This window comes from Macrobrachium rosenbergii, chromosome 41, assembly GCF_040412425.1.
Source record: "Macrobrachium rosenbergii isolate ZJJX-2024 chromosome 41, ASM4041242v1, whole genome shotgun sequence".
NCBI classification, from domain to species: Eukaryota; Metazoa; Arthropoda; class Malacostraca; order Decapoda; family Palaemonidae; genus Macrobrachium; species Macrobrachium rosenbergii.
In genome coordinates, this window is record NC_089781.1 from 79,100,806 (window position 1) to 79,118,305 (window position 17,500).

A 17,500-nucleotide genomic window follows, 5' to 3' on the forward strand; every position below is an offset into this window, starting at 1 on the left:
ACATTATCAGCCTCACCTTGAAAACAAGTCCTTCTGAAGGAGGCGTTGGGCGACCTTTGATTTCTTCTGCGATGTAACAAACGGGTACCGGCCGAAGAGTAAGCGTGACGCTGACGTATGCAAGTCACTGTTACAAAAATCTTCTTGAGGAGGCCATTATCTCTCGCAAGGGTTTTTACTGCGATTTGTCGAAGCTTATCTACCAGGTTAAGCGTCGCATTCAATTGCAGGCCCAGTTGGCAGTTAGTTTTGGCGGGTTCTTGGTCTCGTGAGGACGTTAATTCATTTCAGTTATCTGATCGCACTCAGGGCCGTTATCCGACAGTCTTTTTCTCGTCGAGAAGACGTTGGTTCATTTCAGTTACCTGATCGAATTCAGTCCTGATATTCGACTATATTTTGCTCGTCGAGAAGACGTTAGTTCACTTCAGTTATCTGGATTGAATTCAGGTCCTTTATTCGACAGTTGCTCGTCGAGAAGACGTTGGTTCATTTCAGTTACCTGGTCGAATTCAGGCCTGATATTCGACAGTCTTTTGCTCGTCGAGAAAACTTCGGTTCATTTCAATTGTCTGATCAAATTCAGGTTCGGTATTCGACTATCTTTTGCTCGTCGAGAAGACGTTGGTTCATTTCAGCTGTCTGATCGAATTCAGGCCTGATATTCGACAGTCTTTTGCTCGTCGAGAAAACTTCGGTTCATTTCAGTTGTCTGACTGAATTCAGGTCTGATATTCGACAGCCATTTGCTCAAGGGAAATATGATTTCATGTCCACGATTTGATCGAATTTGAACCAGATATTCGATAAGTCTTTTACGCGTGGCTGACCCTCAGCCTCTTGTCTCTCAGACGTCTCAGACAAACACCAAGTTTTACTCTGAATTATCCTGACAGGCATTAGGCTTTTCTGACACGCTTCGGAACGATGAGGAGCTAGTGTCTGAGAGTGGCCTATACTAAGGGACGAACGTCCTCGCGTTCGAAATCAGAATAGAAAAATCAAATTGATAAATAATCTTTTTAACTGAAGAGTCAATTCGGTCCACCATGGATTCCACCAAGAAGAAAGATTCCATACCCCTCATACCCAAACTCTGCTATGGAGTTGGGCATTTCATGAACGACCTCTGCGCTTCCATGTGGTTTTCGTATATTCTTCTCTTCTATGTGTCTGTAAGTATTCTTTCATTATTCTTTTCTTTTATTTGCATTCTTTATTGTTCTTTTTATTCATTTGTAAGCAGTTTTATTCGTCTGTTTTTTAGTAAGCATCATTTTTATCCGTCATTTTAAGTAAGCATTTTTTATCCGTCTTTTTCAGCAAGCATTCTTTCATTCTTCTTTTTGTGTGCACTTATTACTTTATTCTTTTCTTCTCATCGTCTGTAGGTATTAATAATTTATTCTTCTCTCCTTTTTATATATAAGTGTTTTCTTCTTCTCTTCTCTTTATTGGTAAGAAATCTGTCTTTCTTCTTTTCTGTCCACCAGAGTTTAATCCTCGTAGGGTAGTAGTGCCGTCAGTACACCTCATGCGGTGCACTGTAGGCATTACTTAATGTTCTTTGCAGCGTGACTTCGGCCGCTAGCTGCAACCCCTTTCGTTCCTTTTACTGTACCTCCTTTCAAATTCTCTTTCTTCCATCGTAATTGTCACCCTCTCCTAACAATTGATTCATAGTGCAACTGCTTTGAGGTTTTCCTCTTGTTACACCTTCCAAACCTTCTATTGTCAATTTCCGTTTCAACGCTGAATGACCTCATTGATCCCAGTGCTTGGCCTTTGGCCTAAATTCTATATTCAGTTCAATTCAACTAGAGTTTAAGGCTGATGAGTTTTTCCATTGCTTACATGGTCGAAATTAATTGACATTTTGTCTTGGATAAATTGGTAAAACATAGAATTATTTATATGGATTAATCTTAATTCATATGAATTAACCTTTATTTATATGGATTGATCTTTATTTACATGAATTAATCGTTATTTATATGAATTAATCTATTTATATGGTTAATCTTTTTTATATAGATTAATCTTTATTTATATGAATTAATCTTTATTTATATGGGTCAATCTTTATTTACATGAATTAATCTTTATTTATATGAATTAATCTTTATTCATATGAATTAATATTATTTATATGGATTAATCTTTGTTTATCTGGATTAATCTTTATTTAATTTAATCTTTATTTAGAGGAATAACCTTTTATTTTAATTAATCTTATTTATATGGATTAATCTTTATTTACATGAATTAATCTTTATTTTATGGATTAAACTTTATTTATATGGATTAATTATTTTATGGATTAAACTTTATTTATATGGATTAATCTTATTTGTATGGATTAATCTTTATTTATATGGATTAATCTTTATTTACATGAATTAATCTTTATTTATATTGATTGTCTTTATTTATATGGGTTAATCTTTATTTACATGAATTAATCTTTATCTATATGGATTAATCTCATTTGTATATATTAATCTTTGTTTATATGGATTAATCTTTATGTAATGGATTAATCTTTATTTATATGGATTAATCTTTATCTAATGGATTAATCTTTATTTATATGGATTAATCTTTATTTATATGGATTAATCTTATTTATATGGATTAATCTTTATTTATATGGATTAATGTTTATTTACATGAATTAATCTTTATTTATATGGATGATTAATCTTTATTCATATGGGTTAATCTTATTTATATGGATTAATCTTTGTTTCTATGGATTAATCTTTATTTAATGGATTAATCTTCATTTATATGGATTAATATTTGTTTATATGGATTAATCTTTATTTATATGAATTAATCTTTGTTTATATGGATTAATCTTATTTATATGGATTAATCTTTTTTTTATATGGTTTAATCTATATTTATATGGACCAATCTTTGTTTATATGGATTAATCTTTATTTACATGGATTAATGCTGCGACAGCAGAATTTCATAAGCATCATTCTACTATCACTGTAACAGAAAAATTATGTATCGTTTTACTCTAGCTGTAACAGGAGAGTTAAATATGTATCATTTTACTCTCGCTGTAACAGGAAAATTATATATATGTATCATCCTACGATTGCTAAAAGTTGGTTTACTCGAATATAAATTATAAATTTCCCTTGATCAACTCAGAATAATCTAATAAGATTAGGGAGCTCTGCAAATAGAAGCCAGTTATGATAATTATTTATCACTTGGATTAAGCAAATATCTAAATTTTATCATAGGAACAATTAAGTAAGCATTTTATAGATGGCAAAAGTATCTAAAATCGATTTCAAGACCATTAAAAAAACGAGTAAAAAATGCGCCGAAGTTTCTTTGCTGCAATCGACTTTTCTGTATGAGCCACGGCCCATGAAGTTTTCAGCTATGGCCCGGTGGTGGCCTGTTCTATAGCGTTACCAGACGCACGATCATGGCTAACTTTAACCTTAAATAAAATAAAAACTACTAAGGCTAGAGGGCTGCAGTTTGGTATATTGATGATTGGAGGGTGGATGATCAACATGCCAATTTGCAGCCCTCTAGCCTCAGTTGTTTTTAAGATACGGGGGCGGACAGAAAAGTGCGGACGAACAGACAAATAACCATCTATACAGTTTTCTTTTACGGAAAACTAAAAAGTCAATTTTTTTTTCTGCTCCTCCTAATAAATATTGAAGTCTAAATTTTCTCTTAAAAAAAGTGGTTCGGAAAACAAAAACATAAAAAAAAAAACTTTTTTTCTGTCATAAAAATAATGAACCTGCCAAGGACTATCTCGACTGGTTGTCCTGTAGGATATCGACCTCATAATTATAATGGGCTCTGCAGCTGTCTCCTTCGCAATTTAGGCCTATAAGGGTTCATGATTTCATGTGTTTGTGCGTGTTTGCGCACGCGCGCGCATGTGTTTCTCCGTAAGTCGAACATTTTTCCATATACACGCCTGATCTGTATTTTGCTTTACACGTTTCATATTATTATTATTATTATTATTATTATTATTATTATTATTATTATTATTATTATTATTATTATTATTAGCTGAAACGTTCGTTTGAAAATGCGTTCTAACCTGTCATAAGTATATGTAATTTATTATTATTATTATTATTATTATTATTATTATTATTATTATTATTATTATTATTATTATTATTATTAACAGGAAATGCCCGTCCGAAAATGCGTTCTAATCAGTATATGTCATTTCTTTATTATTATTATTATTATTATTATTATTATTATTATTATTATTATTATTATTATTATTATTATTATTATTATTATTATTTATTATTATTATTTATTATTATTATTATTATTATTATTATTATTATTATTATTAACAGAAATGCTCGTCTGAAAATGAGTTCCGACCTGTCATCAGTATATGTAATTTATTATTATTATTATTATTATTATTATTATTATTATTATTATTATTATTATTATTATTATTATTATTATTATTATTATTAACAGAAATGCTCACCTGAAAATGCGTTCTAACCTAAGTCATCAGTTTATGTAATTTATTATTATTATTATTATTATTATTATTATTATTATTATTATTATTATTATTATTATTATTATTATTAACAGAAATGCTCACCTGAAAATGCGTTCTAACGTAAGTCATCAGTTTATGTAATTTAATTGTTATCGGTAAAACGGTGCTAATCACAATAAGCCCGAAATCAGTAGCTGATAATAATACAGACTGATTATGAACTGAAGTGAAACAAAGATGACATAATGGCCATACTTCTTTGCAATTCTTAATACGTTTTGGGAGAGAGAGAGAGAGAGAGAGAGAGAGAGAGAGAGAGAGAGAGAGAGAGAGATCTTATCTCACTTTTGTTCTTCTCTCTGTCTGTCTGTCTTTGTCTTGTTTAGGTTTTTCTCTCTGCTTTCTCTCTGCATGTAAGATTGTCTAGACAACAAGTTTTTTTATTTTGTTGGGCTTAGAATAGATTAGATGAGAGAGAGAGAGAGATAGAAGAAGTTAATTTTTCGGTTTTTAGTTTGTCAAGACAACGTTTTGTTATTTTGTTGGGTTTAGAATAAATTAGATAAGAGAGAGAGAGAGAGAGAGAGAGAGAGAGAGAGAGAGAGAGAGAGAGAAATAATAGTTTTTAGATTGTCAAACATAACTTTGTTATTTTGTTGGGTTTAGAGAGAGAGAGAGAGAGAGAGAGAGAGAGAGAGAGAGAGAACAAAATAATATTTCAGTTTTTGAGATTGTCAAGACATCACTTTGTTATTTTGTTGTGTTTAGAATAAATTAGATGAGAGAGAGAGAGAGAGAGAGAGAGAGAGAGAGAGAGAGAGAGAGAGAGAGAACAAAATAATATTTCGGTTTTTGAGACTGTCAAGACAACATTTTGTTATTTTGTTGGGTTTAGAATAAATTAGATAGAGAGAGAGAGAGGGAGAGAACAAAATAATATTTCGGTTTTTGAGACTGTCAAGACAACATTTTGTTGTTTTGTTGGGTTTAGAATAAATTAGATGAGAGAGAGAGAGAGAGAGAGAGAGAGAGAGAGAGAGAGAGAGAGAGAGAGTTTTTTAGATTGTCAAAACATCACTTTGTTATTTTGTTGAGTTTAGAATAAATTAGATGAGAGAGAGGGAGAGAGAGAGGGAAAAAAAATAAAATTTCGGTTTTTTATATTGTCAAGACATCACTTTGTTATTTTGTTGGGTTAAGAATAAATTAAATAAGAGAGAGAGAGAGAGAGAGAGAGAGAGAGAGAGAGAGAGAGAGAGAACAAAATAATGTTTCGGTTTTTTAGACTGTCAATTCAACCCTTTGTTATTTTGTTGGGTTTAGAATAAATTAGATAAAAAGAGAGAGAGAGAGAGAGAGAACAAAATAATATTTCGGCTTTACGGTTGTAAAGAACACATATGTGGAAATATTCATGATTCACAATTTTTTTTTTTTTTTTTTTTTCTCTTTTTTAAGAAAAAGAAGATCACAATACGATCATTACTGAAGAGCCAATTATTAAGAAAAGGAATTAGGAGTCCAATCACATCGGATCTTATTAGGCCCATCAGCAGGGCCACATGGATTTCTTAATTATCAGTGTTATAGCTATCTTTGAATAAACAAGTCCCTAATATCTCCTTGAGGACCTGAAACTTTTCAGATTTTAGAGATAATTATTACTTGCAAATGAGTTCGATTGGAAATAAAGGTATTTCACCCTTTTCACAGTATTTTATGTTTATCTCCACTTGAGCCGTCATTTAAACAAACTCGAATCCCATTTGTTAAAGGACATTTCATACTTCTAAATGGCCCAGTGGTCCATCGGGTAAACCAACAATTGTAAATACTTACAGAAAAAATTAAGACAGATATGCAATCAGAGAAATGAACGACGGGCAAATTTCTTTCAGAAAAGTTCCATAGAGCTATAAAGATGTGCATTAAAATTTATGGGCATCGCGGAAAAATGAAACACTTTGAAAGTGAATTAAGGAACGGTTTTAAAACGGTATTCTGAAGTTCAAAACCATTTTTTTACGTTAAGGCAGGAAATGAAAATAGTTACATTATTTTTTTAATCCACAAAAAAGTTATTACTGTCACAGCCTTTCAGAAATCTTTGGTGCATGGGAAAATTTCCAACTCATCATAAAATCATGATTAAGATGCTAGCATTGCCCGAAATCTCTCTCTCTCTCTCTCTCTCTCTCTCTCTCTCTCTCTCTTTTACAAAGTAGTCGACACTAGTCGTAGCTGGTTTAATCAACATAATCATCGAGCTGAAATCCATTTTGATTCGGCGAAGTTGAACAACACTGGGTCTGGTCAGTTCTTGGGCTGTGACCACCAGAAGACGTTGAGAAGCTGTCTACACGTTAAGCATTTGAACACTGGAGCAAGGCGTGTGACTAAAAATTAAAAAATGTTTACTGAAAAGACGAAGTAGAGCATCATTTAGAGCCGCCACCCTCCAAAAGAGAAAAATATACAAGGCACATAAGTTATATTTGATTACGTGAGATAAGAATGGAAAGCCTAACTGTTTACAGACATCTCCTGTGCTAATTACTGAACTACGCAGAGATGCCGGAATGAGTTAGTGCCCTCTATATACAAATACAGGTCGAAGAAAGAAAGAAGAAAGACACCTTGGCCGGACCAATCAAGATTTATCGAGATTCTTCCAAAGGGCAAGAGCCCTCAGCCACTTGACATTTTTATCTCGTCCGTTGCTGATTTTTTCAGAAATGGATTATCATCCATTCTATAAACTGACTTGCTTTTTCTTACAGAATCGCCAATTCTGTTCCGAGATAGTTAACAAGGCCACCTTCCTTAGATATGAGCTTTATCGGTAGTGTTTTTGAGCATGAACACAAACACTTGCTTAAAGTATAAGGGAATTAGAAAAACCAAAAGTTATGTTGTTATACTGAATAAATGCGTCAGCCATCTGTGATAATACCAGTAAATTTGAATCAAGTACGTGAATAACATGTAAAAAATGCGAAGAAGTTTCTTCGCCGCAGTAAAGTTTACTGTACAGTCGCTTCAGCTTATAATCAAGGCTACCAAAAATAGATCTATCTTTCGGTGGTTTCTATATAATGCTGTATGAGCCGAGGACCATGAAACTTTAACCACGACCAGGTGATGGCGTGTTCTATATCGTTGCCAGACGCACGATTATGGCTAACTTTAACCTTGAATAAAATAAAAACTACTGAGGCTAGAGGGATGCAATTTGGTATGTTTGATGATTGGAGGGTGGATGATCAACATCCCTATTTGCAGCCCTCTAGCCTCAGTAGTTTTTAAGATCTGAGGATGGAGAGAAAAAGTGCGGACAGAAAAAGTGCGGAATTACAGACAAAGCCGGCACAATAGTTTTCTTTTCAGAAAACTAATAAAAATGAAATCAAGAAGAGGTGTTTAGCAATTCCTCTTACAGCTTATCCCGAAGAAAATTCTGCAACTCGTTTATAACGTGGCGAAAGCGTTTTCTTCCAGTTCTTTTATTTCTCATATCATCTGGCATGTGATGCCCAAGTGACCTGATTGTGAAAAAGATGGCAAAGTGTATGAGTGTTTGGTTTTGTTAAGATTTCATAGATTTTTGGAATTATAATTGGAATTATAATTTTTCAGTGAGCTTCAAATAACATAGGATCAGATTTTTCTCTTCGTGGGATACAGTATTATGGTTATTACTTTGACGAAGGCCAGAGACATCATAGACACTCCAAAATTCCTTTAACCCTTCGTACTTCTATCTTCCTTTTCCACAGGTTCTAGAATTTGACGACATGTCCGCCGGTTATATTATGCTCGTAGGTCAGATAGCAGATGGCTTGAGCACCCCTATTGTAGGAATCATGGCAGACAAACAAAATAAGATTCCTATATGCGCACGATATGGGAGACGGAAAACCATCCATTTGATTGGTGAGTGGGTACTTGTACACACTTTAAGCACTGCGAACACAGGCAGTGTAGATGTTATTTTTATAGGTAATATAGATGTTATTTTTCAAAGTAATATAGATGTTATTTTTCAACGTAATATCCTGGTGTATTCAAATATCTTTCCAGATCTTCTATGCATGTCTTTTTTTATCCTACTAAAGTAAAATTCTTGCACACACTTTAAGCACTGTGAACGCAGGCAGTGTAGATGTTATTTTTATAGGTAATAAAGATGTTATTTTTCAAAGTAATATAGATGTTATTTTTCAACGTAATATCCTGGTATATTCAAATATCTTTCCAGATCTTCTACGCATATCCTTTTTATCCTGGCTAAAGTAAAACATTTTCCAGTTGTGTCGTATTTACTCCGTTCTCATTCTGTTCTACTTTATTTTATGCACATTTTTCGTATCCAAAAGAAAAAGGCAGTAGATCTCCTCCTTTTAACAGGGTTATCTTAGTTATGATTATTTTTCAAATTCATCTTCAACGAGTGTCTGTTATTTTTCCAATGGGAGTAATTTGCGTTCCATGGTGTATTCATTTATCAGTTTCCAGATCTTCCATGCATACCTGGCTTTTATTCACTTGCGACTAGAAAGAAGAGGACAGAACACAACTTTATTAGGTATGAACTCCAGAGCAGTGTAGATATTATTTTTATAGGTAATAAAGATGTTATTTTTCAAATAATATAGATGTTATTTTTCCAACGTAATATCCTATGTATTCAAATATCTTTCCAGATCTTCTATGCATATGACCTGTTTTATCAGGTTCTTATGCACTAAAGAAAATTTTCCAGTTGTTGTCAGGTATTTAGCAAACCTTCTCATTCTGTTCTAGGGAAATTTTATACAATATTTATTATCCAAACAAAAAACAACAAGAAAATAGTTAAGTCTCCTTCATTAACGGAGGAACCATCTTAGTTATGTAAATTAGCTTTCCATTCATCTTAAAACTAAGTGTCTGGGAAGCTAAGGATTCTTCCATGGGAAAAATTTGCGTTCCATGCGGTCTTCGTCAGAAAAACATTTTACCAGTTTGACAAAAGAGAGGCTTCGTCCAGATTTATAAACCCTTAAACCTAAAGATGAACAAAACTCAATTCAAGGTGCAACAAAAAGACTGCCAAAAACTAGAAATATACATATAAAAGATATATTAATTCACAAAAATTAAATTTCAAAAAAACAAGTAAACAAATGGCATTAAATGTCTTGCTTAATGAAGGCCGATTTGCACCAGGACTATATCAAGGGAAGATATTTCAGGTATGTACAGGTGATGTACAAGTCGGAGACGTCCTTGTTAATAAAATAAGGGCAAATCCCTACCTGATATCTGTCTATATAGTCCTCCTTATATATAATGCTATACTGCTGCAGCAAAAACGGGCGTCCTGGTTAACATAAATGCCAGCTTCATATGTTTCCGTAAGTGCAGGAGATAAACGACTGGTGCAGGTAGATTTTAAGTCCCAAGATTAATTACTTTACTCTACAGTGACCTTGTAAGATAACCAGGAGCATATAAAACAGAAAACAAAAGAAGTTATACAGGAGCTTAGGGCCCTTACTCAAAGGGAAGATGCGTGAAACACATGGGTACAAAAATAGGTATATTTACATAACAGACAAGATTAAAGGAAAATGAATTAAATAAAGTTAAATTGCTGCTGCAGTTGAAAGTCCTCCAAGGGTGGGGGAGGGACAGCTTGGGGTTGCCAGGAACAGAGCCAAGGAGAATTCCGCTACTGCCGTCTGTCTGAAATGGCATGGAACACAGGTTACGGTCTGATGCCGGAATTGGAGAAAAAGTTAAGTATATCTTAGTTTCACCAGACCACTGAGCTGATTAACAGCTCTCCTAGGGCTGGCCCGAATGATTAGATTTATTTTTACGTGGCTAAGAACCAACTGGTTACCTAGCAACTGGACCCACAGCTTATTGTGGAATCCGGACCACATTATGACGAGAAATGAATTTCTATCAGCAGAAATAAATTCCTCTAATTCTTCACTGGCCGCTCGGAGAGTCGAACGCTGGGCCAACAGCATGCTAGTCGAAAGCTCTACCACCCCTCCAATGAAGAACTCGGAATTGGAGAATACTTTCTCCTCGAGGGGGCACGGAAGGTGCCAAAGGTCAACCTTGAGGCTTGACTAGTGACTTGAGTAAGGGGGCAGTGAGCACGTGGGTTGGGATTGAACCAAGAAATTCAGGGGGAAGCAAAGACACTGGCCCAAAAGTCTAATGAATGCACAAGGGCGAAAGTAACATGACTAAGCAAATCTTTCAGGGCACTTTGCCATCCTACAGGAGTGTCCAGCGCTGATGTTGACACTGGAGCTTCGTTCCAGTCCTTCCCAAGGGCGTCAGCAAAGGGTCCACGTGGCTTGGAGACAAAGGCCGCCCACCAAAGGCATGCTCGTGGGTCGTAGATCGATGGAGTGATGGAGGGGCGCCCTTGAGATGATATAGGGCTGCAGTATTGGAGTTCCGCTCGCTCTAGGGGTTGCACTTCACTGTTTTGCAATGATGCTGGCCACGTGGTTGGGTTACAAAGCAAGGGGCGGCGATCCACGTGGTGGGGGGGGGAAGAGACGTCTTAACTCTTGACTTCCTCTAGTCAGGTCTACGCTGTGTGTGAGGCCGACCTGAGCGCGTTGGGGCCTTTTATGGCTTCTGCTCAGGCATAGGGGGCCGATGGCTTGACCCCAGGTCGCTGTTCCTGTACCAAGAAAGAGTGCCAAGCCAGTTACTGCCCTAGGCAAGGATTATCTGCCAGGGAGTGTCCTTAATTACCCTCTGGAATCTCCCATCTTCACCCATCCCTCGAGTACTGCACTTACACAGGTCAAAATAGACAGAGGCCTATCTATCGGCCAAGCGAAACAGAAAGGAGGGTGTTTTATTAGCTTATTTTTGCTTTTTGCAATATATATATTTGACAATATATATATATATATATATATATATATATATATATATATATATATATATATATAATATTTTATTTATCACATCACTGTGATATTTTTTGTATTCACATACATCAGGCTACAAATGTCATTTAATTTCTATTTCTCTCTCCCTCGGGAATAATACCGAGGGGCGAAATATAATTGGTAAGTAGTTAGTCACCTGGCGGATACAAACCACTGACAGCAGCTGCCTCCAAATTCATGTATAAATATATACATACACACACACATACACACACACACACACACACACACACACATATATATATATATATATATATATATATATATATATATATATATATATATATATATATATATATATATATATATATATATATATATATATATATATATATATATATATATATATATATATATATATATATATATATATATATATATATATATATATATATATATATATATATATATATATATATATATATATATATATATATATATATATATATATATATATATATATATATATATATATATATATATATATATATATATATATATATATATAACAGACTAATACACACATAAACAAAGTCACTCCAACATCTAAAAAACATAACAGACACCTCACACGTCTCGAACTGTCGACCTAACCGCCCAGTTCTCCTCGCTGCTAGGAGAAAGGGAGCTGGGGATTGGTACGATACACGTACACATCGTTACCGGGATCTAAGCGATGTCAGGCAGGGCAGCCGATCGAGGCTACGGCCTACCCCAACGCCAAATCAAAGGCCTTCAAAAAGAAGGCATAGTGCTTACCCCATATAAAAATAAGAAAAAGCACGTTAAAACGAAGAAGAAGATATATACATATATATATGTATGTATATAAGTGTATATATGTATAATATATATATATATATATATATATATATATATATATATATATATATATATATATATATATATATATATATCACTTATTCAAGTGTACTGGCAATTTGTAATGAAAGGAAATTATATCTTATCCATTACTTCTCGATACTCTGCAGGTATGCATTTATGGTGCTGGCAAACATGCTAGTTTTTGTGATCACATTCATCTTTCTGGGAGTGGATGCCTTTGAGGATAAGGAAGAGACTAACTCGACTACCTTAGCCCCGCCTACGACAACAGAGTTTCCAGCGACGGCGCTCAGAGTCGTGGACGAATACCAGAAAACGGGCACCATTGGAAGAGACCAACTTGACAGTTTCAGGGTACATATCTAGGTATACCTTTCTATAGAAATACTGATGTGAAAGAAATACCAATAGAACACATGTATCCATCCATTGCCTGTGTTCCCTAGTAAGTGCATTAACATCGTGAATTTGTCTTTTTCCAGAATGTTGCTCTTACCTGTATAGGCATAGGAAGCATATTTTCATTGATTTTCCATGTCGGAACCAAGGAGCCACAATATTGCAGAGCAAAGAACTCTGAAGAAGCAGAAGAAAAGTCTTCTCCGTGTAGAAGAGTCACAAGGATAAGGAAAAGAGACTGGTTCAAAATGTTAACTTTTTATCAGGTCGGAGCAATGTACACAGCAACAAGACTTTATGTCAATCTTTACATGGTCAGTATAATACTAAGCATCTAGTGTTTGGCAACACTAGCGAAATAACTGAACTGTCAAATATGAGTTTAATGAAATTCGATGAGAAGTATTTTTGTCTCTTAGTCGAAACCAAGAGAAAAGATGAAGCTAGCAGGAGGTATAGACAACTGTCATATTGAAGCAATACTTCTGTAAACAAACTTTGACCAAGTACTGTATTTTTATATCTCATTTGCAGACATACATCCCTCTCTTTGTTGACAACACACTTAAAATGGACATCATTTTTGTAGCTGTTGTCCCTATGATCATGCATTTTTCTAGCTTCTTGGGATCCTTTGTCATGAAACCTATAAACAGAATAATAGGTAGAAAGGTGAGTCAATTTCAGTGTATTCATAGTTAGTAGAATATGTAATACTGTAACATTTCAACTTAGCAGGCCTCAATTTAACAGATTTCTGGATTTATTAACTACATTATCATCAATGATTTCTGTTCGGCTACCAGTTTAGACGTAACACATTCTAATATAAATACCTTAAATTGAATTTTAAGTGTAAAACACAAATTAGATTAGGAACTTTGACGAATAGCTGTTAGCTGCAAGACATTTAGAAAATGTTGGTAACAGATCAAGTATCGAACTTTGAAAACTGAAAAAAAAACACAAATTGGGGAACAAATTTATTTATAAAATACACTTTCAGCGTCTCCACACTGACGAGGGCGCATGACGCTTCGAAATTATATGTGGATTTTTCAAATGCATTTGCTCTCCAATTTGTATTTTTTTTAAACATCTAGAAAATACTCAAGTGCACGCTATAATATAGGGTCTTCATTGCTTAACAGACTTTGCCATTTATCAGAAAGCCAGACCTCCAAAACGTCTGTTAAGTTGAGATGCTATTATAGGCTGTTAATCTCTGGAAGTTCATGCAATATCTTATTCGCGTCATCTATTATGCGCTAGTTACTCATGTTTGCTCTGCATCTTCCAGCGTACATTCTCTCTTGGGTGCTGTGTTGGCTTGGCGGCTTGTATCTGGATAGGCGCAGGAGGGCAGAGCGGCTATTTTAAAGTGTGGGGTGTTTATCCTGTGGCTGTTCTCTTGGGCATCGGGGGTTCCGTTCTCCTGATCACCTCGCTCTCCATCACAGCCGATCTCATTGGAGAGAACTCGGAGGGTGGCGCCTTTGTCTACGGGTTCATGAGTCTCCTCGACAAGGTTTCCAACGGAATTGTTATCATGGTTATACAGAAGCTGGATGATAATCAGTAAGTTGTATGTTGTAAGCAGAGAAAAATTTGCAGTGTAATAAGAAATCTTAGCTACAGCTCTGGAACAACAAAAGGCTGCATGTTCCATCCCAAGGAGCTACAAGCTGTTGTTTATTGTTGTTTGTAGTTTCCAGATGCTTATCTGCCGGTTTACGACATGCAAGAGAGTTTTCTTTGCAGTGAAATTTCATGAAATTCGCTGTCTTTAATTGAGGGGAGTAGGAACCAAAGTCAGTTACACTATAGCATAGGACAGCTCTGGCACCGTGCTGAATTTTTACAAGAAGCTCACTTATGAAAACATGCAAAAAAGGAATATTCAGTCCAATATGGTATTAGAGGAGGGCAAGACAAAATAACGTACAAATAATTACCTGTTGTTTTAAATAAAAGCCCCTGAAACTAGCACAAGAATAGATCTCCATAAAAAACGCACTCACACAAATACACACTTATCTTTGGCTTGTAATGATAAGCGTATTAAAATAGGTGTGAGGAAATCGAAAAGTTAAGAGCAATTTGTCTATTAAACACACACACGCGCACAAATAAATATATAACCATTTATATATACAGTGTATATATATATATATATATACATACATACATAGATGCACAGTATGTATATGGGTGTGTGGGTCTAAAATTTATGAATCGTATAGATTAACTGCAAATATACACAAAATGTACTTTGAAATGAAAATTTATGACAACTTAACCGTAGCAAGTTGATAAAAAACTCTAATCAGTCTTCAGCATTATGTAAGAGTAATCACAGTCTTAGATTGCCACAGTTATCTCATAGGAGTGGAGGTTATCTCAGAAAAAGGAATTTACGTAAAAATAAGTGGGTAGTGTGTGCGTTTCAAGATACTGAGCGAGGTAACCAAGGTGGTGTAAGAATAATTTCTTTCCCAGCATTCAACAAATCATTATGAATGAATGTAGTCACAGTAGCTCCAGTGGCGTCGCTATGAGTTGGGGGCAAGGGGGCCAGGGCCCCCCGATCAGATGATTGGCCCCCAACTGGAACCTCCCCCAGTTGAAATTCCCTCTGTAGCTAAACTATAACCCTTACAGTTTTTGATACATTTGCATATAGTAAGAGTTGAAAATTAATTGAAAATTAAGCTCTCTAATTTCAAATACAGGTTTACTAATTACTAATACTATTATTTTCCTTCATTCACATGCATATATACTTTCGAGAATAGTATATTTTACTAATTACAGAAGTGGTACATTAATATTGTGTAATTTTCTTTGGCGCCCCCAAAAATATCTTGGCCCCACCTAAGTTCCCCCTGCCCCCGATGGAATGCCAGCTACGCCACTGAATAGCACTCAGGGTGGCAATATTAGCAGCTGCTGGTGTCTGTATGGAAGTGGTGGGTATCAAAAAGGAAAGAGGAAAGGCAAGCTTACACAACGCGAGCTGACAGTGCTTGACCAGATATCCAGTTTTCGCCAGATCCCTCTGGGACCTGGGGCAAGCTTGGCTTGGCTGTCTGAGGGAGGTCTATTCAAAGCGTTTTGATTTTTTCTTTTATGTTAAAACATTTAGGTTTTTATTCAGAAATTCTGTATTCCCTATGCTTGGAATGACTTCGTCATGTGAAATGTTTGAAATATCACATTGTGAATTTATATCGGAAAGAAATCACATGAAAAGAAACCTCATAAAATTTTGTTTTACTTAGATGTTCCCCTAATTATAAAGTTGGACAAATATAGTTTAATATTCATTATGGCTCTACCACATACCGAAATCCCTTAAAATCTGCTGCTTTCCCAGAAGTTTATGATGATTTGAGGAGTCAATGAGCAAATGTAACTATAGAATTTGTTTTTAATCTTTTTGTTTTTGATGAAACGTGACCCATTGCTGTTTTAGTTACTTTTTGTTATTGCTGTTGTTCCTATCATCATTATTATTAAGGTTATCAATTATATTGTTTTTATTCTTATTACTGTCGTAGTGCTTCATTACCATAAATATCTGTGTGTATATACATTATATCCAAATCTAAATGTAATTTACAGCAGGCCAACAATAATGATGACGATTGATTGACGATGAGATGTGTTTTATCCGTTGTAAAGAGAGAGAGAGAGAACGGAATTGTCTGATATAACTTCAGCAAAATATTAACTATCATTTCCCCTTTACAGTCCAATGTATTACCGTGAGGTCTTGGCCTTTGCTTGCGGAGTCCCTTGTATTTTAGGCGTTGTCGTCACGCTAACTATGTACAAATCCAGAGTCGGGGTTCTTGAGAGAGGTAAGTTATTCCTTCACAGTTATTTATCGGCATGAATTTATTTTCTTTGCCCGTATAAGCTGCAAGTCTCCATTTATTGCAGGGATTTGCTTGTTGCTGTTATCAGTATTTAGTAGATATTTATGCCCTAAATCCTCCGTTATTGGGGCACAAATTTAGGTTTATGGTCGCTATGTGATGCAAGTCCACGAGAATTTTAAATTATATTTGTTTCACTGCATACACTGCAAGTATGCTGTTGTTAGAAGAATATCTGTACTCGCTGTCTTAGTATTCTTTTCGTTTTATATCGAGTAGGATGCTCTGTAAACTAAACTAAATATTGATACATTTTGATCTTTTTGCCAGTTCCCCCTCTGTATTTTTCTCCAAAACTGCCGGGTTAGAGTCAGTTACTGCGGCAGGGGTTAATATTTTTACAATCACTGAATGGGGATTGGCGGTCAAGTCAGAATGATCAAGCATTACAACTGCCCCAGTCGCTGGTGCTTAACATTGAACAAAATTTATCTCTCTCACTTTTGGATAATTCCTGTGAGTTTAAATGTTTAATAAACTAAATCAGTAATTTTCCATGACTTGAAAAGCTTTGCTACACTTCACAATTATCATTAGAATGAATGTATAACATTCAACTACCCGTGCCTTAGGTGAAAAACAAGTGTCTCAGCGTTTCAACGTTTTCAAGGAAGAAAGACATGATTTTTTCTCATTTTTCAGGCCAAATTGTCGTAGTGACCACGGTAGAAAAGGATCCAGAAGACACGGACAGCACAGAAAAGCACAGATCTGGATCCATGGACAACCCAGCGTTCGAAAGTGACGGACACATATAGAACTGCTACCAGAAAAGTGAAAGTCATGTTTCAGTTTTTATTTTGCTT

The 17,500-nt window shown here is 35.0% G+C and overlaps 1 protein-coding gene across 1 annotated transcript in view; it reads left to right on the forward strand.

The window, feature by feature from the left end:
- The first annotated feature begins 226 nt into the window (after nt 1–226).
- Nucleotides 227–17,500, forward strand: part of LOC136826910 (major facilitator superfamily domain-containing protein 12-like) — an 18,266-nt gene continuing 992 nt past the window's right edge. Inside the window, exons 1-9 of the mRNA XM_067084445.1 lie at nt 227–1,175; nt 8,314–8,470; nt 8,945–9,122; nt 12,501–12,708; nt 12,837–13,067; nt 13,288–13,425; nt 14,054–14,331; nt 16,507–16,616; nt 17,337–17,500. The exon at nt 17,337–17,500 is cut by the window's right edge and continues 992 nt beyond it. Coding sequence (XP_066940546.1) covers nt 12,511–12,708; nt 12,837–13,067; nt 13,288–13,425; nt 14,054–14,331; nt 16,507–16,616; nt 17,337–17,452 — 1,071 coding nt within the window. The 5' untranslated portion in view covers nt 227–1,175; nt 8,314–8,470; nt 8,945–9,122; nt 12,501–12,510 and the 3' untranslated portion in view covers nt 17,453–17,500. The remainder of the gene's footprint in view (nt 1,176–8,313; nt 8,471–8,944; nt 9,123–12,500; nt 12,709–12,836; nt 13,068–13,287; nt 13,426–14,053; nt 14,332–16,506; nt 16,617–17,336) is intronic.